Source organism: Pteropus vampyrus, unplaced genomic scaffold (genome assembly GCF_000151845.1).
Source record: "Pteropus vampyrus isolate Shadow unplaced genomic scaffold, Pvam_2.0 Scaffold249, whole genome shotgun sequence".
Lineage (NCBI taxonomy): Eukaryota > Metazoa > Chordata > Mammalia > Chiroptera > Pteropodidae > Pteropus > Pteropus vampyrus.
In genome coordinates this window covers 1,292,261-1,309,780 of record NW_011889030.1, presented here as the reverse complement: position 1 = coordinate 1,309,780, position 17,520 = coordinate 1,292,261, and the positions used below count along the sequence as shown (strand labels likewise).

Sequence of the window (17,520 nt, the reverse complement as noted above, 5' to 3'; positions counted from 1 at the left end):
AATAAAGATGTGAGGCTTTCAAGCCAAATTAAGTGAAACAGACTTAATGTTGCAATTCCTGATTTTTGCTCCTGTAATTGAATTGTTCATTTTAAAGAATGAAAGAGGATACAGACTAAAGACATTTTTCTAAAATCTTAATGAACTGTGGTCAAAGTTACTTAAATACAGAAGCTGTGATATTTGTGCTGCAGTCAATAAACTTTCACCTATAACATAAAAACATGCATGCAGCTTGCACATTGCCAACAGGGTCTGTACAGAGTCATACTGATGGATGAGTTCACAATACAGATGAACATAGGGACACTGTAACATCAGCAATAGAAAAGCAAAGACAAGTGCCATAGAATTGGTGTTTTTTCCTTTAAGATTTATTTTATACATTTATTAAGACATTATCAAAATCATCCTTTTTAATGAGGCTGTTGGTAGCAAGCATGTTTTGGAACGTGTTCTCTTTACACCTCTGAATAAAGTGTCAGTAATTAGGGGACTAGTGTGTACAGGACACATGATGGAACACAACAGGACAGCCTGACAAATCCCAGACAGAAGAACAGACAGCTAATGATTCCACTCACTATGTTAGAATCCTTGAAAGAGCAGGAAAGAGAAATTTTGGTAAGCTCCCAACCACATACATATAGCAAGCTGCCTTCCTATTTGCAAGCCTCATCTCTGAAAGCTCCCTAAGGTGAGGAGCAGCGGAGAAATCTGCCTCCTCAAATTTGCTTCTTGGCTATTCAGTTAATTTCGTTATTTTGGAAATGTAGAGGCTAAAAGAAATTGACAGTGAAACCTCTATCCTGATTTTACAGGGACGGATTTTGGAGATAAGACTTCAAGTCTATAACTTTGTGTTTTTTCATCCCCTCGTATTTTGCAGTTGTCTACTTGCATCATTTTAACCCTTCAACACTTTTCCCTAGACTCGCCTTATAATTCAGACACCTCTGAAAACAGCTCATGGTGCTGCTTTAACCCAGCACCATCTTTTGATAGTTCCCTGCAGTTTTCTTTTAAGCCAGGCATTGTTTTAATCCTCTGTGTCTAAATGTTCCTGTAAGCAAGCCTTCTCCTGGAATCAGTTCAAGATCCAAGTACCTGGGACCATTCATTTTTTCCTTGATTTGCCAATGAACTGCAAACCTCCTGGAACTGTAGATTTGCTTCTACCAGGAGGAAAATAACAGCAGATGTGGGGGATTATTTATGAAAGAAGTTTTATCTTAAAACAAGTGTGACATTAATGGCATCAGTAAAGGATCTTATACAATAGGCATTATATTAAACCAGAGTTCAAGCTTCGCATTGATTGTGGTATTTAAATTTCAATGGGTTGATTATGTATGAGAGGAAAATGACCAGTATTATGACTGTACTGAAACGGACAGGGAAGGACCTTGCGAGCAAAGTGAGAGGGAGAGGGAATGGGAGGGGACACCACATTCCCTTTATAGTCACCAGAGTTCAAGAAAGCACCACTTATTTCCCAGCTTTTAAGAGCGCTTTTATCACAACGGTTCATACCTCACACTCCCTGGAGCCTGATTTGTTAAAGGTGCAGGGTCCCGTCCCATTCAGCAGCATCTCGCTGGTCTCCGTGTTGGTGGGTTTATAATCTACATAAAATTCCTGGGTGCTGGGAGTCATTTGCTTTAGGGACTGTCTTTTCTTTTTCCTGTGCCTTCGCATGAGGGAGCGCTGCTGCAGCTGCTTCATGCTGGCAGGGTACCGCTTCCATGACACGTAGATAACAAGCAGGATGACGAGCACGGACAGGAAAAGGGCCACGCTCCCTGCGATGATTTTGTGGAAAGAGATATGCTCAGTGTCAACATCGGTCTCAGGGCTGGGCTCCGTGGCTCCCACTGTGGGGGGCAGGGGGGGTTTGCTCTCATGCTTCGGCCTGGGGAGCTTGGGCTTGAATGTGGGCTTTGGGAGAGCCCTGGCCAAATCAAATCTCTCCGTGGTACTTTTGCCACAGATGCTGTAGTTCTTCACTGCATCGATCACATTCACTCCTTGCAGCTCTTTGGGACTGGCACAGATAATTGTATTCTCCCTCAGACCTTTAAAACTTTTCAGCCAGTTTACCAGGGAACAAATATTTCTGCTGCATTCCCATATATTCCCGGCAAGACTGATGTCATTGAGGGATATCCAAGAATCCAGAATCTCTTGACCAATAAATGTGAGCTTGTTGGAATCCAGGTTGAGGCGCTGCAGATTCGGGACACACTGGAAAACACTAGGTCCACTAAAAGCTTCGATCTCGTTGCCTGATAAATCAAGTCTTTGTAATGAGCTCCAGGTCCAGGACATGGTCTGTCCTATGACACTGATTTTATTCCACTGCAAGTAAAGATTCTGAAGGCTCACCAACCTTGGAAAAAGAGCCAGGTTTAGCTTAGAAAATTGATTGTGCTCCAAGTGAAGTTCTTTGAGTCTAATCATGCCAGCAAAGACATTCCTGGCTAAACTTCGGATCCGGTTATATCCCAGGTCCAAAAGTTCCAGGTTGCGGCAGTCCTGAAATATTCGCACAGGGATGGTTCTCAGGGAGTTAGACCTTAAATGTAAACTCAGCAGCTTCCGTAAGCCCCGAAACTGTTCAGATCCCAGAGAATGCAACTGATTATAGGACAGGTCCAAGTTCCGTAAATTTGTCACAGGTCTGAAGGTATTGTTGAGAAAATAGGAGATTCTGTTGGAACTCAGAATCAACTCTTTGAGTCTGCGTATTCCATTAAAAGCATTCTCATCAATATTGCTGATATGGTTATGGTCAAGGTACAGCCAGGTGAGCTGGTTGAGCCCTTTAAATTGATTGTACTTAAGTTTCTGAAGGCTGTTATAGCGAAGGGACAAACCTAAGCAACCAGCAGATATACTTGAGGGTATCTCCTGTAATTTCTGAGATTCACAATATACCATTTTGCCTTCACACCTACAGCCCTTAGGGCATCCTCGTTCGGCAGAAGAAAGCATTGTCAGTAAGACAGTGGGGGCTATAACCAGTGCTACAGCTGATCCGCTCAGTAGCCTAATTACATTGAAACCTGGAAATAAAAACAACTTAGAAAAGTTATCCCCCCAAAAGAGAATTCATTTATTTTTAATCAAGCAAAAACAGGCATGTATTTCCTTTTAAAAAATTTTGAATCTAGATAACAACACTTAACATCAAATATCATTTCTTTGTTATTTAAAGAGAACCATCTTTAGGTTTTTTTTTTTTTTTAATAGTTAAGCAGGAAACGTGTCCACTAAGCAATTGAATTTATAGTCTTATAGCAGAGCAAGGTAATCTCTAAAGTAATTAAGGCAGAATTAATACATAACTACAGGATTTTATTATTATTATTTTTTTTAAGAAGGAAAGAAGAAAAATGACAAAACATACCCATCCTTTGTATTGTTCAAAGGTCGTCCTTGGGTCTTTCACTTTGGCTTAGGGGGCCACTTGCATGACAGCCCCTGTCAGCTGCACTGTAGTGAGTCAGGGCTTGCTGACACCCAGGAAGAAAAATTGGACCCTTTGGGAGATGGACCGATTTTGGAACATTATTCTTTGCCAGCCACGCAGCACACTCCAAGAACAAATAAATTCCAACACCACATTCGCAGCAAAACATCAAAATCTTCCTAGGTAATAGGATCTTCATGGATATTACGTTTTTGCATCTTTACAGTTTTTTTTGTTGGGGGGGGGGGTTTAAAAAAAAGAACTGGCTTCTACAATTTCTTCTTATCGGAAAGCATGATGTATTCCTCCAGGCAACGTGGGGCTACCTGAGCTGCCACATCTGTATTCCATAGCCCAGCATTTCTGGTGGTGAGCACCCAGTTCAGCCACAGAGCTGCGTCGGAGCCCAGAAAGCAGTTGAGCCCCGCACCGCACACACGCTCAGCTCACTTCTGCAGACTGTCATTCTGAAAGCTGCTTGGACTGTTGCTTTGGTTTCAGTGAATGCAGTCTTATGTAAAGCTGCCCCCAGTGGTGAAGAACATTATGGGCATGTGCAGAAATGTCTCTCTTTTATCTTGCAAATGAGCAGGCTCTCTGCTGGAAAATGAATGATTGTTTTGGGTGTCTCAATAAGAACTGAATGGTCACCATAATCAATAACTAGCAACATTTTCTGCAATTTCTGAGTCTTGTTTTACAATTTGGCAATGTCTTTATTGTCTGCCTCGTCTTAATAGCTGAATGTGTGCTGTCCAGAGTTTTCCTGGAGCTTGACATTAAGTCCACAGAACGAATGTCAATTTTTCTTAACCTCAACGTAGGCTTTGAATTTAAATTTATAAAATTAATTATTGAGCTTTTCATAGAGAAGCATTAACTGCTTGCCCATTTGACCTCTTGGAGTCACAGTGGTTATATTATGCAAGGTGTCTCAGGATGCTAGAACACATACATTTTAGATAGAGGGGATAACTAATGATATATAAATTAATGTGTCCAATAGCCTTTGTGGTTTTCCCACGAAAGACATAATTGGCTTAATGGTTTGTGGCTTGGTTTGTTGTTTTGGTTGTCATTTTATTTTTTTAAATTAGAAATCAACTATTTTCAGTCCGAGTGGAAGAATCAAGAGATCATTTGGTTCAGTTTGTTGATGCTGCTATTATTTATTACACTAAATATTTATTGAGCACTTTCTAAGTGCTTAAAATGGGCTATCTTGTTTTATCTTTAACCAGTATTATGATGTAGGTCCCATTATAACTTTCATTTTAAAGATGAGGAAACTGAGACTTGGAGAGGTAACTTACTCAAGGTCAGATAGCAAACAAGTGGCAGAAATGAGATTCCGAACCATATCTCTCTTATGCTTGAACCTCTAATCACTAAATGATCCTGCTTCAACAACATTGCTGTCTTCATTTTAAAATAAGTCAAATGAAAATTAGCCTGATTAAGGCATTGGGGCAGGGAAGCTGTAATAAAAAATAAAATAAAAAAATTAATGTTTCCTAGAATAGGTTTGTATAAACTTTTTTAGTATGAATCTTCTAAAGAAGTATTATAAAAACTAAGGATAGGCAGTTTAGTCTAGTAATTAAGAGCATGGATTTTTACACCTAACTTCAAATCCTGGCTAAAATTTACCATAGAGAAAATAAGTAACTTTGAGTAGTTTACTTATTTTCTCTATGCCTTAGTTTTCTCTTCTACAAAATGGACATTAAAAAAAACCATTTCATAGAGGGTTGAGCATTAAATCATCTTAATATCTTTAAAGGACCTAGAATAGTGTGTGACATGTAATAAGCCTGCATTAGTTATTATTTGAATATCAACTTTATTGTATTTGTTGGTGTTACATGTTTAGTCTTAAATGTTAACTATACTAATTGTTAACTCACAAAGAACTACTTTAATAATTATCTCTTCTATGGGTTTCTGAGATTCACTCAGTCTTGCCTTGTTTGATAAGAAAGCATCCTAAATCCCCATAACTTTACCTTTAAAATGAATCTTTTGATTCTGTGGACCGTAACTGGTAATTTATGTTTGATTCTTTTCTTCCTCAAAGCAGAATATGGTAACTTCTACCCCATAGAGAAAAACATTTTGTTTAAAAATAAATGGTATACTTCTTTTTAAAAGTTTGCCTTGTTAGTCTTTGTTATGTGAATTAGCTGTGAAAACCCCAGAGAGCTTTTATATTCTCTAAAGATGAGAAGTTTGGTAGCAGTTAGTCATGACAATCAAAAGGGGTCACACAGATAGAGTCCAACAAAAATCACCAGTTCTTCAGATTGCTATTAACGGGGCACTGGTTCCCCCCATATTATTCATGCTTTGAGAGCTTATTAAAAAGATGAATTTTCCAATCCCTCCCCAAGATTCTGATTTATGGGAATGGAAGAGGCTGTACTTATCAGCAGAATCTGATAGACAACTAGGTTGAAGAAATGTACTATAAGGGAGTGATTAAAAATAATACATTTTCTCCTAGTAGGAAGGGAGGGTATATAAACCTATGACATTGTGATATAAGTTCCATGGGGACAAAAAGTGTTTTGTCTACTTCAGTTTCCCTAATACCTAGAACAGCATATGGCACATTATAGATGTAAATAGTCATTTAACAAATACATTTTTATGAGGGTGACAAGTACATTTGATATAGGACAAACTGGTTATGTAATGCTAGTCTTATGCACAAGGGATCGATCCCTGCAGAGTTCCTCAGGCGGTGAAATCGGATACAATTTTGAAGAAAGTTTTCTTAAAGAATGTATGTAAAAGGCAAGACACTGGAAAGTAGAAATGTAGATGGTCAGCAAACAATCTTCACTTTTCATAGACAGCTCTTGTCTTCATAGTTAAGCTGTAAATTTCATGAGAACAGTAAATATATTTTTGAATATTCCCTTGGCATATTACAACTTTTATCATCTAACATCCCCTATGGGGCTTGACAACTTGTATCTGTTAAAAAAGACTAAAGGTAACTGTAATAATATTTCTCTCTTATAGCTCCGTTGTTTGAAAACTTCTGATTTTTCTTCTCACCTTGCATTTCTCCATGGGGCCACTCTAGGATGGCTGGAGGTCCCATCAACTTTGTGCTTCTTGTTCTTCCCTCATTCTCTGATGACAGAAGCACAAATGAGTCCATTGAGAATTTAATTCTCTCACTTTGCTTTTCCTAGGAGAGATCTTGGATTATTTATGGTGAATAACATTCTCTGCTGTGTTACCCACCTTGCCCTTAATTTGCAGACATTTTCTGTTACCTTAGCTTCTGATCTTGTCTTGCTTTGTAGTTCTGACGTCAACTTCATCCTTTAGATCTCATAATTGATATTTCCTCTTAAAACTGACTGTTGGTCTTTTCTTCAACAGTAATCAGTAACCATTCTTGGACTGAGTCTGACTCCAGGCACTTTGTGTAGCCCCTACCTTGGTACTAGTTCTTAAGCTGGCATCACCATGGGGTCTGTCCTAGTTCAAGATAATGAAGTTCTTGAAGAGGGAAGATCGTCCATGAGGCTAGTAGAGAGATATCCATAATAAAATAATACAATCCTAAGCCAGACTGAATACTTGAAGCTATAGAAATGACTCCAAAGACAGAGTAGTACCTAAAAAGAAAAAAAAAAAAAAAAGAAAAGCATATTCTAAAAGATTTTAGTAATTTGCTGGTGTACTTTTAAAAGTTTATTTTCATTTTACTCATTGACTATAGCAAGATGATAATTTCTGATTTGCCTTTCAATAGAAGCAACATTATACTACATTACGTATTTAGCAAATTTGTTTACACCTAATACCACATCAGAACAAACTATAAACTGCCTGACAAGTTAAATTTCTCCAATGAATCTAGGGCCTTAATGATTTATGCAATTATAAAACATAGTGTCACATATCTAAAGATTTTCTTTATTGCACTTATAGTACTTCAAGTAGCTTAATATATTTTGTTTAAATTGGGTAAATAAATTCAATCTCAGTATATAATGCCAAATTTTAGGCCAATATAAAACTGAATTACCAACTACAAACTTAGAAAATCAGAGCTTAAAGAGGATGTACTGATATCTTAACAATGGGTTGGCCTCAGAGATTTCATTCATTTAATAAATATATAGGTATCCACTATGTACCACTGTTTCAGACACTTGGAGTACATCAGTGTACAAACAATGATCTAAGCATACAATCTAAAGGGGTAAAATCTACAATAAAAAAAAAGAAGCAAAAATATGTATGTAGAACCTACTATAGAAAAAAGAAAAGTAAAAAGGCTAGGGAAGATTGGGAGTGCAAAGAGTAAGAAAGTGGCTTAAGCAAACCCTTGAAGGAGATGAGGTTGTTAACCTTAAATATATATGGAGAATGGCCAGTGCAAAGGTCCTCAGGTGAGAGCAGATCATGTATTCAATGCACAGCAAAGAGGCCGATATAGAGTACAGGGATAAAGGGGGTAGCGTAATTGGAGGTGAAGTCAGATTGGTACTAGGTACTGGGCCATGGAGGGCTTTGTATGCCAATGTAAGAATTTTGCCTTAATTCGGGGAAAAACTGGAAGCCAATTCAATATTCTGTGCAGAGTGAAGATGTGATCAAGTTACCTATTAAAAGGATCACTTGTGTTACTGCTGTGGGAATAGTCTCTAAAAGAACAAGAACAAAAGCAGGGAGGCCAGTAAGGAGGCTATTGTACCAATCCAGGAGAGAGATGATGGGGGTCTTGGACCAGTGTGGTATAAGTGGTACGAATTGGTTAAATTCTGGGTATATGTTTAGGTAAAGCAACAAGAATTTCCTAATGAACTAGAAGTGGAAGTAATAGCTAAAGAAGAAAAAGACAACTCTTAGTTTAATGGGCTGAGCAAATGGAGGGGTTGGTGAAGTCATTAACAGCTTCCGTGGGTCAAGTGTTGGGAATAAGATCAAGAGTTCAACACATTTGGAGTAAGTCTGAAATTGGCTCTCACTTTTCTTCAGGTTTAGGAGAATTTAATTTTTGAAAACATCTTTTTGACATTAGGCCTCAAATCACCATGACGTGTTTTTAAATATTTTATAAAATGATTAGCAAAATTAGCCATTAAGCAATAGCAACGTGGATTTCTATTCAGATGGCCTAGACAGGGCAACATCTTTGCATATAGCCTGGGAGGGCAAGAGCTATAGTCTTTGTTGAAAATTGAAAATTATGTAAAGACTGGATATGAGAACATTTAGACTACTCATTCTAGAAAATAAATTTGGTGAATTCAGTGTCTTTCTATAATAATTTAGAGAATGACATGCTTTTTATTGAATTTATCAGTTGACATTTAGAATTTGGAACTGACTCTGGTCAAACATCTTAGGGTATCAGTTTGCTTTTCTGCAAAATAGGACACAAAAATCCTGTGCTGTGAATCTTTAAGGCTTTTATTTAGGATCAGTTTTTATAGTTCATGTATAAATACATTGTAGACTATAAAATGCTATAAAATATTTCTGGAATCAGAGTACCTGTGAGAAAATTATTATTATTTTTTGATTCTGTCTAGGTTCTCTGGTCATGAGCATATATTGGAATGAACATATATCAAGGGACCCTAATGTGACCAAGGGTGGAGTCAGAATTTACTAATACTATTAAAAAATTCCTCAGTACTCCCTTTCTACAACAGTTTTAATAACACAGGTAGTTATTATATAGCATATGTCATTGATATTCTGTGTTCTAAATCAAAAAGCGATAAACCAGTAAATGCATTTAATCTAGATATTGTAAAGAGCTTAATGTTTTTGACTCAGTTATTCTGTTATGTAATAGGGTTTGTCAGAATACTAACACAGAGTTTCTTGCAGCTATAAAAATATATATTTTTCATTTCTAGTTGGTTAGAATACTCATCTGCATTTGTACATTTGTAATTAAATCCTGATCAGAGCATTAACACATCTCTAAAATATCCTTGGTTTCCATCTGCTTGCTTCAAGGGGTCCATTAAAAACCCTGTCTGGTCACATATGGTTCTTAGTGAACATCTCTGACTTAGATAAATGGATGAATAAAGTTCCAGGTCTAACCATTAAAATGGTTTCTCAGTCTTTCTGGAACAAGGCAAATTCAAATGAGTGAGACCTTAGCTGGTTATCTAACACATCTCTCTCTTCCTTACCTGAAGATACATTTATGCTGTAACATCAATCCATTTTCTCAGGTTTTATTGCATGCCTCACTGTCACTTCCTGCAGAGATATCCCTAAGCTAAATTTGGAGATAGGGAAAAATAACAAACTTAAAGTGTAACACTTAGCAATGGACTGTGAAGACTGAAAAGACTATATGACTTTGAGGAAATAACGGTGTTACTGTTGTTGTTGTTGTTTTAGTTGAAATTTAAAAACACATCAAAGTAGGGAAAATAGTATAATAAACATCAACTTAAACAATTATCAATATTTTGCTAATTTTATTTGATCTATTCCCACTTTCCTTCCCACATTTTTTTCTAGAATATTTTAAAAGGAAATCTCAGAAATCATGCTACTTTACCCACATATATATTTTAATATACAACTCTAACCAATAAAGACTTTTAATTTAACCATCTAGCATTATTATAACTAAGAAAATTAATAATAACTCCTTAAAGTTGGTTTGTAGTCAAGATCTAAACAAAGCCCAAACATTGCATTTGGTTTTCATATTTCTGAACTCTTTTTAATATTTAATGCCATCGATTTTTTGTGAGATACTGGGTCATTTGGACTGTAGCTTGTTCCGTATTCTACATTTGGTTGATTACTTCACTTTGTGTCATTTGACTTGCAAGGAGTAAATTTTAATTACATATATGTTGAAGAAGAGTCCATTCATTAATATAAGCAGAATATCCAGCCTCAAATGGACACATAGGGTATAGATTCAATTTTAGTAGCAAATTTAAGACTTGTAGCACTTTTGAATAATATGAGATTTAAATCTTGGAGGAAAATATGTATTTATATTTTGCGGTTTATGCTAACAGAGTACTTAGTAATGGGTCAAATGGCAAGGTTGAGAGCAATTAGTAATATTAAGGGGTCATGAGTCTATGTTGGTTTAACATTGATATTCACTTTCCATCTCACTTGCCTTTTTTGCCTGTAGTCAGCCAAAACAATCATTTGATATTGTTTCTTGCTAAACGAACCTGCTAATTTTTGTATGGATGCTGAGGTACTCTTTTAACAGAAGCTCAAAAAGTTTCTATTAAAAGAACAGCAGTCAAAATTCATATGTAGTTGTTTATATTGAGAGAAATCAGTTTTCTAGCTTTTTATTTAGAGCAAATTCGATGAAGGAACATATGCCACTATAGCCGCACTATAAAATTTATAGTCTTGTATATATTCTCAAATTTATTATAATTTCTCAGAGAAGAACAAAGGAGTTTTAGAGTAATTATGAAAGTCTTTTAACCAAATTTGTACCTTAATATTTGATGTTTTACTTTACATGGATGGCTGTGCTCTGAATTTAAGGTCAACATCGTTTAAATGGTGTCATAATAAAAATTTTGCTGTGTTTGCTTTACATATATTCTGATGTAACAAGAACTTTTCAAAGAAAAATTTCTCTCTTAGTCCATTTGTGAGGCTATAACACAATACCATAGACTGAGTGGTTTATAAACAATAGAAATTTATGAGAATGGAAACATAATTACTATACCACTTAATCCAGCAGCATCACTGCTTATATAGTCATCTTAAGTTAAATACTGTCTACTTATTTAATACTATGTTAACATAGAAAGTGGGGAACTGAGAAAGAGTATGATACTAAATTCAGCAGTTCTGGAGGCTGAGAAATCCAAGCTCAGGGAGTTGGCAAATTCCATGTCTTGTGAGAACCTGCGTCCTGGGTGCATAGACTGCTGTCTTCTCTGTTACTTTACATGGCATAAGGAGCAAAGGAGCTCTTAAGGGCCTCTTTTATAAAGGCACTAATCCCATTCATGAAGGCAGAGCCCTCATGACCTAATCATCTCCCAAAGGCCCCACCTCCAAATACCATCATCCTGAGGATTAAATTTCAATGTATGAATTGGGGGATGAGGCACAAACATTCAGTCTATAGAATTTTCTTTTTATTTAAAGCACTGTGTATAATAGTTTCAACTGGGTATACTAGTATATATTTTTTTAATTTGCCTTTCTGACAAAAATATCAGCATTGAGAATTAAGTTCCCCAACCACCAGGCAGGGAAAAATAATAGAAATCTTGATTTGGATAAAAATTCATAATGTTCCATTGGTCAATTCTATTTTTATTTCTCAAATAATAAGTCTGATTTTTCAATTTTATGCTGCAGACCTAAGAGTTATTAAAATTCTGAGAGAAGAGAAACCCTGCATAGGTTTGCAGTGCGGTAGGAGAGAATAGGAACCTGTGGGTCCTTACTTTACACTAAAATAGTTTAGTCTATTTGGGGACTCTTAAACCAGGCCAGAGAACCCTTCTCTGTATCATTAATGCTTAATCCTGACTGAAAAGTAGTTGCCATAAAAATGTGAGGGAATGCTTGGGAATCCCTTGTGGCTGACAGCAGAGCCCCCATGTGGCAAAACAGTGATTTAGGCAGAAATTCATTTAGTCCCTGGAAGCAAATGCCTTGGGTCCTTAATAAAAAAATATGTGTATTTAAATCGGATACTAGATTGAAAATTTACTTATTCAGCAAATATTTATCCAGCTCTTACATTGTTCTTGGTGCTGCAGATACAACAACAGTAACAAAGGCAAAGTGCCTTCCATCAAAGGACTTGCATTCTAGTTGATTAGATAGCCAAAAATAAAACATCTTAGACACATTACAGTGTTGACTAGATCTAAGTGCTATAAAGAAAAGTAATGGAAGATAAGGGTTAGTGACAATCTGATAGAGTGATCAGAAAATCCCTTTCTGAGAACTTCACATTGGAGAGCAAGTAGGAAGTGATTCCTGTGACTCTCTATCCCTCAGATGTAATCGCAATTTGAGACTTTTATTGCTCATGACCAATACCCTTATAGTGGTGTTAGCATTACAGCTCCCCTTTTGACACTTCAGCCCAAGAGTGGATATATTCTCCTTTTGGAACAAGTAGCACAGCTGAATATTTAAACAGAATTTTAAGGAATTAAAAAAAAAATTAAGAGATAACAAAAAGAGAACAAATATAGAAACATGACTCATTTATACAGAGTTGTCTTTCTTAGACCCAGTTTTCTGCCTGGGGGTTGACACCAGGAAGATTTATTTCATCAGATGTGACCCCATCTACTCAGGAACTATTTCAGACCACATCAGTTGTACCTCATCCTCACACAATAAGCCCAATGTTCAAATGTGAGTTTCACGCATGTAATCAAAAGAGAAGATTTCCCCTCAAGTGCCTCCTTATCTTTCCCTCAGTGATTTTCTTATCTTCAGTACTTTGTCCCCAGTGCCTATGGTGACTTTTCTTTTTGGATATTTTTTCCATTTATCAACAAATGAATTCTGCAGTATTAGCTGATAATGGCTTATAGTATTAGCTTTCTCAGTGTACTTGAAATTTAATAGGTAACTGAGAAATGGAAAATATTAAAAAATCTTAGAGAACTGAATTTTGTGTACATAGTTTGAAAAGCAAATATGAGAGGTTTGTATTAAAAACATGGATACTTGCTTCTCTTCAGTTTTTTTCACCAATTGCTCTTTATTTCCTTCTCATAATAGTTCTGAATTTTGTTGATATTTACATTTCTTGCTATATCTGAAGATTTTGTATCACACTCTTTCTCAGTTCTCCACTTTCTATGTTAATATAGTATTAAATAAGGAGACAGTATTTAATTTAAGATGACTATATAAGCAGTGATGCTGCTAGATTAAGCGGTATACTAGATTATGTTTACATTCTCAGTCAACTTTTTGTTTTTTATTGCACTTAAAACTGTTCTCTCTCTCTTTTTTTTCCTCTCTCTCATCCTCTCTTTCTCAAATTTGCTTAGTTTTGTCTGTACTAGTGCTAGTTGGTTTCCCCCAAATTTTATTTGTATTATTTCCTTCTATTGCTCAATTATATTTGACTTTTGATATTTTCTCATATCAGTTTTAGGTTTATAGCATAGTGGTAGACATTTATATAATTTATGAGGTGATCCTCTGATAAGTCTAGTACCCACTTGGCACTATACACTGTTGCTACAATATTATCGTAGACTAGGTGGCTTACACAGCAGAAATTTATTATGTACAGATTTGGAGGCTAGAGGTCTGAGATCAATATCAATGTGCCAGCATGTTTGGATTCTTGGTGAAGTCCCTCTTCCTGGTTTGTAGATGGACACATTCTTGCTGTATCCTTACATGGCAGAGAGAGGGAGATCTCTCTGTCTCTTCTGAAAGGGCAATAATCCCATTTGTGGAAGCTCCACCGTCAAGACTCAGTTACCTTCTTAAAGCCCTACCTCTAAATACCATCACAATAAGGATTAGGCCTCCAATTTAGGAATTTACAAGGAGAGGGAGATACAATACAAACATTCAGTCTATTGCAGATACTCTTTTGATTTTGGAGGGCTAAGATGGGGATCTGGCAGTCACCACTCTCCATGAAAACTTTAAACCAGCCTCCATTCTTTCAGTGACCACCCATCTTCTAAATCCTCTAAAGACTTTTGTGTACAAAGTAGGGTCCCCCTTCAGTAAGAACTTAGATTGTAGCTTTCTTGACTCTACTCACATATCAGATATTCTATGTTTTCTAAAAAATTCATACAAATCACTCATCCATTCTTGATTCCCCTTTATCCTCATTTGTGTCCATTTATCAAATGCGTTTTGAGGAGGAAGAGGCAATAAAAGTGTGCTATCTATCTGCCATGTTTCAGATCTCAATTTCTCATGATAGATTTTAGGCATGGCAGGCGATGACGGGGGTATGGAAAAGAGACTGCAAAGCTGTTATTTGAGCCAGGGCTATAGCTCAAGGATAGACATGGAGGTAAATGTCTTTAATATTAAATGTGAGCTGCTGTCCTCCTTGTAGCTCATGTCTTTCAGGCTAACTTTTAACCAGTATCATTATATGCTGTCTTACTATGTACTAATTTCCCTATACAACCTTTTAAAACAGAAGAAAGTCAGGTATATTGTACTTACTTATAGCTTCTTTGGCTGTATAACTCAGTGTGTGTCTCCATTATTTTACTTACTCTTCTATTGGTTTTAATTGAAGTATCTCCCCCCCTCCCATTAATTAATTTATTTCTAAGCTTTGAATCTTTACTTTTGTGCAGTTTCTCTCATAACCTTCTTTTAGTCTAGACCGACCTATTTATTTTGGCAAGGCAGCAGCAGCCTCCAAAAATGCTAAGAAAATACATCTATTTAAATACTTTTTTTTGCATATGTTTATGTCTTGCTGTAGATATTGAGGGAATATATTTGGTGGAAATAGAATGACTTTTCAGGTCATCATGTTCATTTAAGAAAAATTTTCTCTAGCATTTCATATTTCATATTTATAACTGCTTGCAAATATAAACATTTTCAATATCAAAAATGTGTTTAATTTGCCTGAGCCAAATGTTTCCTCAAAAGAATGAGTTTATAATTTTACAATGAAATAGATATAATGGAATTGTATGTATATGTTTTCTTAAGAAACCAACTATACTCGAAACTGAATTATGAATGTTTCCCACCTTTTTTGGTATCAAAATTTTGGTTTTAGTTATTATCTCTTACACTTCAGAATACATTTTCAAATTGAAAAATATATACTTTTCTCTTTTCTAATTTCTATTTGTGGCTTAATAGTAAAAAATTAGAAAAATCTGAACTTGATATGTATGTATATGGTGTGTGTGTATATGTGTGTTATTACATCACTAGCAAGTAGAGCTTTACAAGTAAATGTAATATAATATTTCAAATAGGCAACCATGTATTTATGATATAAGTTTGTATCTTCTGATAACCCACTGTGTACCTCTATTCAAAAACTAGTAATAAGTATCACATAGTCATATAAGTGATTTCTTCTAGTTTTTGGCTGCATTTGAGGCCAGACTTTTTCTTAAAGGCAACAGACTATATTAAGTTTGTATTTTTTCTCTTTATAGTATTTAGTTAAAATCATGAAAATATTTTTGATTTGGTATATATAATTTTTAATATTAGATAGCATAAATTATAAACTAAATTTATAATTTAGTTTACGTTTCTGCCTAGAGAAAAAACAAACAAACATGCCATTTCATGTTTAGACCTTTAGTCCTAATTCTTAAGCTTTGTAGGTTTTCTGTGAATACTTCTAAAAGACTTGAGAGGTTTTATATAATTTCAAATGGCTTACAAGCTTTGCAAGTTAAACTTGAAAAAATATTGTAGTAACACCAGGTAATAGTGATATAAAGGCTTAAAGAATCACAGAATTTGAAAGGATTTTGAGATAATTCTGTCCAAACCACATGTTACATATCAGAAAACTGAATCCCAGAGAGACGAAGTAACTGTCTCAATTCATATATAACATGAGTGCAGGAACTTTGAAAGGAATCTAGATCCTTTGATTCTAGTGTATTTTTTTTATAACCATTCTGTCTTCTTGAATCTAAACTAAAATCTTTGTGCCATATGAAAAACAATAGTAGACATTAACAGATAATTTTTTATAGCCTCATATAGAGTTATCCAGACAACTAAGACTTAAATCTGTTTTATTAAATAGAAATGAAACATATATCTTTAAACTATTCCTTAAGTTTGTTTCTCTTCATTAGTAAAGCAATATATATTTATGATAAAACATAGGAACCATGGTTTTACCATCCAAAAGTAATCTCTATTAATATTTTGGCAACTATATAAATTTTTCAATAACTTGAGTTTAATACATCACATTCTTTGCAGTAGACAAAAAATTATTTTAAATTCCTCTAATGTTGGCTTTGGCTGGTGCTTTAGGTGGGGTTATTTGCAGTTTGCAAGATGGTAGATGCAACCTGATACAAAGATCCTTTACTATTTGGTCCAAATCCATTCCTTTGTCATTACTTCCACTCACTATTCAATATGCTATGCAACCTACAATCCATTCACACCAATTTATCATTCTCTGAACAAATTTATCATTCTCTGAACATGTTCTATCATGCCTTAAGTCACTGTTTGTATTGTTCTCTTGTATAGGAACAGTTTTCCCCCATTTTCTATTTGGTGAAATCGTCTATGAGATGTATCTCAAATGTTATAATCTCCATAAAACCTTTTCTAGAGATTTTGGTGACTTCCTCACAGGAACTCTGGGGTTATATACCATATGTATAACATATAAATACATTGTATTGTAATCATTTGTATGTAAATTTTTCCAACAAAATATTTTTAAATTCAGGGAAGGTGGAATCTTATTCATCTCTAAATATCTACTATTAGCAGATAATACATGCTCAATGTGTATTTGTTGAAAGAAGAAATCAAGGTGATTTGGGGAAGATTCTTCTATTTTATAAAAAGTCCTGGAGGGAATACCTGTAGCTGATTCATAAGTCTATGTTATCCGAGATATGCTCAAGTATAAGAGGAAAGTGTGACTTAGTTGACTCTCAAAATTTGGGTTAATTAGCCAGAATATTGTTTTTTTTTTATTATTTGCAGTTTGTATTTCACTAAGAAGTGTTGCAGATGGATTTTTATTGCTCCTTTATCCCCTTTCAACCTGAGAAATTTTCTGAAGACACTTTCATTTTGTGCCTAAAGATAGTGAGCATGTATTCAAAGAAAAACTCTTTTTTGAGGGCTGCTTGTCAATATGCGCAGGAGCAATCTGAAGACATTTACTCCTGTTTCTCACCTGTAATATAATCTTAGGCTTTTTGTTTGTTTGTTTGTTTTGTTTTTTGATTTTTTGGCTTAAATTGGATTTTATTAAGGACCTTACTGGACCATCTGCAGCTTAAAATAAAGCTTGCTGGCAGGGTCAAGAAGCATGACTTTAGAAGCCAGTTCGAAGCAACCTGATTCAA

The 17,520-nt window shown here is 35.3% G+C and overlaps 2 protein-coding genes across 2 annotated transcripts in view; one reads left to right on the top strand and one right to left on the bottom strand.

Moving 5' to 3' along the window:
• LRRTM3 (leucine rich repeat transmembrane neuronal 3) overlaps positions 1-3,981 on the bottom strand; it is a 165,761-nt gene extending 161,780 nt beyond the window's left edge. The window contains exons 1-2 of the mRNA XM_011374474.2: positions 3,410-3,981; positions 1,534-3,065 (exon numbers count right to left, since the gene is read on the bottom strand). Of these exons, the coding sequence (XP_011372776.1) occupies positions 1,534-3,065; positions 3,410-3,413 (1,536 nt within the window). The 5' untranslated portion in view covers positions 3,414-3,981. The remainder of the gene's footprint in view (positions 1-1,533; positions 3,066-3,409) is intronic.
• The window catches only part of CTNNA3 (catenin alpha 3), a 1,489,877-nt gene that overhangs the window by 636,555 nt on the left and 835,802 nt on the right, over positions 1-17,520 (top strand). The gene's annotated exons all lie outside the window — the stretch shown is intronic.